This window comes from Camelina sativa, chromosome 16 (assembly GCF_000633955.1).
Source record: "Camelina sativa cultivar DH55 chromosome 16, Cs, whole genome shotgun sequence".
NCBI lineage: Eukaryota > Viridiplantae > Streptophyta > Magnoliopsida > Brassicales > Brassicaceae > Camelina > Camelina sativa.
The window spans coordinates 28,445,078-28,450,047 of NC_025700.1; the positions used below are offsets into that span (position 1 = coordinate 28,445,078).

The 4,970-nt window shown below is 36.6% G+C and overlaps 1 protein-coding gene across 2 annotated transcripts in view; it reads left to right on the forward strand.

Annotated features, from left to right (window-relative positions):
- LOC104753013 (probable LRR receptor-like serine/threonine-protein kinase At1g63430) overlaps positions 500-4,970 on the forward strand; it is an 8,686-nt gene continuing 4,215 nt past the window's right edge. The window contains exons 1-13 of one of the 2 annotated variants that reach the window (XM_019238619.1): positions 500-1,024; positions 1,362-1,500; positions 1,609-1,680; positions 1,769-1,912; positions 2,010-2,150; positions 2,248-2,364; positions 2,447-2,511; positions 2,593-2,850; positions 2,945-3,150; positions 3,234-3,366; positions 3,460-3,617; positions 3,722-3,937; positions 4,196-4,314. In XM_019238619.1, coding sequence (XP_019094164.1) covers positions 943-1,024; positions 1,362-1,500; positions 1,609-1,680; positions 1,769-1,912; positions 2,010-2,150; positions 2,248-2,364; positions 2,447-2,511; positions 2,593-2,850; positions 2,945-3,150; positions 3,234-3,366; positions 3,460-3,617; positions 3,722-3,937; positions 4,196-4,314 — 1,850 coding nt within the window. In that variant the 5' untranslated portion in view covers positions 500-942. Of the gene's footprint in view, positions 1,025-1,361; positions 1,501-1,608; positions 1,681-1,768; positions 1,913-2,009; positions 2,151-2,247; positions 2,365-2,446; positions 2,512-2,592; positions 2,851-2,944; positions 3,151-3,233; positions 3,367-3,459; positions 3,618-3,721; positions 3,938-4,195; positions 4,784-4,970 lie in introns of those variants that run through there. The other variant, XM_010475278.2, reaches the window with a different exon arrangement.

Below are 4,970 nucleotides of genomic sequence, written 5' to 3' on the forward strand. Positions count from 1 at the left end.
AAAAATATCATTTATTTGTTTACCACATACTAATGTATAGTATTAAAAAAAGCTATCACGATGGAATCTCATGCAAATAAATACAGTTGTACATATTTGCCACTAGAACAATCAATTCCTCATATAGAAAGATTTGGATATTTTCTTCTTTTTAAGCTCTATGCTAGTTGCCACATATATTTTATAGATTAAAAAAAAAATCCCACTGATATAATAATTTAGTAATACAAAAACAGATAAAATCGATCTAAAAACTGAAACATATTCATGTTACAAAAACATCCATAAAATTTAGAATATTTGAAAATAAAGTGAAATAAATAAAAGTAAAAAAGAGAAAGAGAAGATTCTTTCTTTCTAACAATGTTTTTTTTTTTAAATTTTTTTATTTCATATCAATATTCATACTTTTTTGTTTTCTTTGTCTAATTTACAAATTTTCTATTATTCTATTAAAAAATGTTAAAGCTAATTTTTCCCCTCCAACAAGGAAAAACAAAAAAAACAAAAACCTGTCTTTGAATCCAAGCCTCTTTCTCTCTCTCTCTCTCTCTCTCTCTCCCCCACACTTCACCATCTCTGCTAATTCCATACTTTTATCTTCTTCTCAGTGAGTTTCTTTGATAGGTTTATTGCTAAATCAATCATATAATCTTCTTCACTGTCTCCTTACCATTTCCTTGTTCCATTCTTCAGCTACTCTCTCTCTCTCTCTCTCTCTCTCTCGTTCTTTTTACTTTGCTAATCTTTGTTTCTCTTCTTGAGCTTTACAAAAACCTCATTTCTGCAGAGTACTTCTCCATTAAAGTTCTCGTCTTTCTTCTCCAGATTCTTCATCTGGAAACTTTGTTTTGATCCTCTCTAGAAGAATCTGGGTTCCGCTTCTTTTTTTTCTGTTTCGTTTTAATGAGACGAATTTGAAGGAATCTTTCGTAAAAGACGATGAGATCGAAGTTTTGTTCGTTGTTAGTTCTTGTTCTTGGGCTCTTCTTTGTTTCTTGTGATGGGTTTGCCTCTAATGAAGGTAACTTATATTTTGTTAAATCTCTTTACTTTTTGTGTTAATTTTGCTTAAACCCAGATCTCAGATTTCAATTGTTTTCTCGCTTTGTGTTAGGTTTACTAAGATAATGCTAGAAAAAAAAAAGCTCATACCTTTTTAGATTCTCCTCCAGTTTCTGTTAAAAAATTCTTCACTTAGCTTGAGGAGAGTTGGGATTAGTGTAGAATCTTAATCAAACCTGGAAAAAAATTGTACCTTTTTAACGATTAAGATCAGTGGAATCTATGAAGTTGAAGCTTTTTACTTTAAGGTCTGATCATATAAATCATCTAATAGATTTTTATGGATTGTTTCTTAGTTGGAGCTCTTAGAAGATTCAAGGAAGCTATCTATGAGGACCCTTTGCTAGTTATGTCTAATTGGAATGACCCCAATTCAGATCCTTGTGATTGGACCGGCATTAATTGCTCTCCATCTAAAGATCATGTTATCAAGATGTAAGCATCTTTTCATCTGTTTTCTTAGCATTTACTTATTGTTAGTTGTTTATGAGTGGTTTAGGATGAAGTTGGCTTTGATAGCCTGTGGATCTTCTTTTCTTGCAGAAATATATCTGCTTCATCGATAAAAGGGTTTCTTGCGCCGGAACTGGGTCAAATAACATACCTGCAGGAACTGTACGGTTTCATCTCTTTCTCAGATGTTCACAAATATGTAGTTTGATGCACTGAGTTTAGGAGTTGATATCTTTTAATGCTTCTGTAGAATCCTACACGGGAACATTCTACTTGGGACAATACCTAAGGAGATAGGAAAGCTAAAGAATCTCAAGATCTTGGACTTGGGAAACAATCATTTGATGGGACCAATCCCAGCTGAGATTGGGGGCTTGTCCAGCATCAAGATAATGTAATTCAGATTCAACCTTTTCGCCATCAAAATGACGCTTTCTTACCTTCTTAACAGATGAGTTGTTGAGATGACAGTATTGTTTCACATTTTACAGAAACCTTCAGTCCAATGGTTTGTCTGGAAAGTTACCTGCAGAGCTCGGTAACTTGAAGTACCTTAGAGAACTTCATATTGACAGGAATAGGCTTCAGGGAAGTCTTCTTGTTGCTGGAGCATCGGGGTATCAGTCGAAAGTGTAAGTTTAAAAGCTCAAGAAGCCAAAAACGGAAAACTGTGTGACTTCTGTCTATGATTGCAATGTTAATAGGCTTTTGTTTATTCCATTTATTTAGGTTTTCTTCGAATTCAAGTGGAAACATCGCCGGTTTGTGCAAGTCTTTGAAAGTAGCTGACTTTTCATACAACTTCTTCGTGGGAAACATTCCAAAATGTTTCGAGTACCTTCCAAGGTATTCTTATTATCTATGCTGTCTATCTTAACTCTCAAAGTCTCCGGTTTCGCCTGAGAGTTTCTCTTTTTATGGTCGCTAGGACGAGCTTTCAAGGGAATTGCATGCAAAACAAGGATATTAAGCATAGACCTTCTTCCCAATGCGGTGTGTAAGATGGATAATCGTCACTTCATCAATTCACGTGTTCGAATAGTTATGGTTTTCTGAATATGATTCCCGTCGCAGGTAATGCACAACTGGTCAAAACTCATGAAAGTCCGAGTGCACCCCCTAAACACCAGTCTGCTCAAATGGTGGCTAAGCACCATAAAGCATCAAAACCTAAATGGCTTCTAGCTCTTGAGATTGTCACAGGGTCAATGGTTGGTTTGCTCGTTCTGGTTGCACTTTTCTCAGCAATTCATCGCTGGAATAACAGATCATCTATGATCATTCCTTGGAAGAAATCTTCAAGTGAAAAGGAAAAGTTCACAGTCTACGTAGGTTAGAATCTTTCCAGAAATTCTCCACTTTCCAATACAAAGTCAAGGGAGCAAAGAACTCAAAAGAAATGTCCTTGTTTTTGTTTAAACTACAGATTCCGAATTGCTGAAGGATGTTTCAAGATTAACAAGACAAGAGCTCGAAGTGGCGTGTGAAGACTTTAGCAACATCATTGGTTTATCTGCAGATAGTCAGATCTATAAAGGAACAATGAAAGGTGGGTCTGAGATTGCGGTGATCTCTGTTTGTGTAAAAGAAGAAGATTGGACTGGATATCTTGAGCTCTATTTCCAGAGAGAGGTAGCTCTTCTCACATTATCATCATTCCCAAGTCACTTGGATAGAACAATCTTTGAGAAAATTCTCTTTTTCCTGTATATCAGGTTGCAGATTTGGCTAGATTAAACCACGAGAACACAGCAAAATTACTTGGATACTGCAAAGAGACCTCACCATTTACAAGAATGCTTGTTTTTGAGTATGCATCAAACGGAACACTATATGAGCACCTCCACTGTAAATAATCTAACTTCCTATAGAGCTTGTTTCATCATACTGCACTTGTTTGCCTAGATAACATGGTTATGATTAAATGCTTTTTTGATGCAGATGGGGAAGCGGCTTTAGTATCGTGGGCAAGACGGATGAAGATTGTTATAGGCATCGCACGTGGTCTCAAGTACCTTCATATGGAACTTGATCCTCCATTTACAATCTCTGAGTTGAGCTCAAACGCAATCTATCTCACTGAAGATTTTACTCCCAAGGTAAAGTGACGTGAGACCAGTTTGTTGTCTGAGCAATACAATTAATTAGTTAAGCAAAGCTTAGGTTCTCACATGTTTTCTTTTTCTGCCTTTGTCTGATGCAGCTGGTTGATTTCGAATGCTGGAAGACGATTCTTGCCAGATCAGAAAAGAATTTGAGAAATATTAGTAGTCAGGGTTCGATATGTGTGCTCCCAAGTGGAATGGAGAGCCGACATCTCGATGTGTCGGGTAATATCTACGCATTCGGCATTCTTTTGCTGGAAGTTGTCAGTGGAAGACCTCCTTATTGCAAAGACAAAGGTTTCTTAATTGAATGGGTAAGAAGAAAACATAAGATATTCTCTAAATACTTGAAACTGAGTAAATACCTCCTCTGGCTAAACCCCTAGAAAGGCCTCCTCCTTTTCACCTTTTCACCCAAACGGGTACATAGTGTTTATAGGAAGAATCGTATTCTTTGGTCTATGAATGTGAAAGTCTCGATCTTTTCCCCTGTTTAGTTTTGTTTGAACCTCGAATGTGGCTTCTGTTGCACGTGTTTTGACCATTTTACATGTTTTTGTTGCATTGTGCAGGCAAAAGAGTTCCTTGAAGCGCCAGAGGCAATGGCGGGATTGGTGGATCCAGAGCTGAAACATTTTAACCAAGAAGATCTTGAGACAGTATGTGAAGTGGCGAGCCAATGCTTGAACAGGGATCCAACCAACAACAACGACAATAACAAGAAGCCCTCAGTGCAAGAGCTATGCGAGACGTTGGAGAGTAAAATCAGTCTGTCAATTTCTGCAGAGCTTAGATCATCTTCTTTGGCTTGGGCCGAGCTGGCACTTGACTCGTGATGAGAAACGATATATGAAGGAGAAAGGAGTGTGGAATGATGAATGCTACTAACTAACTGAAAACCAAACCCTCAACTCTGTAAATCAATCGACTGCTGATTACAACATTTGATATTGTTTTTTTTTATTGGCTCTGATCTTGACGAGTGTGTTTGTGTTCTTGCGTTCTTAATTAGTTTTGTGTTTTTGGGGTGTTCAAAAGTGTTTGTAAAGGAAGAGAAGAAGGAACATAGAGTTTATGATAGATTTTTCTGTATTATTTGGAAAAATCTATGAGAGATTGAAGAATGTATTGTTTGGATCTATCAATCTTATGTTATACTATACTGCATTGGACCTCAAACATACTAGTATGCAATGCAAACGCTTACATGTGTTAGATTTAATATGAGTATACTTGAGTGCCGTCAAATACTAGTTAGCTAGACAGACACGTATAATAGATGGTAAAAATGGATATGGTTTAGGAAACTTTCGTCGATAGTATTATAGTAAGATTTTCTTTAATTGC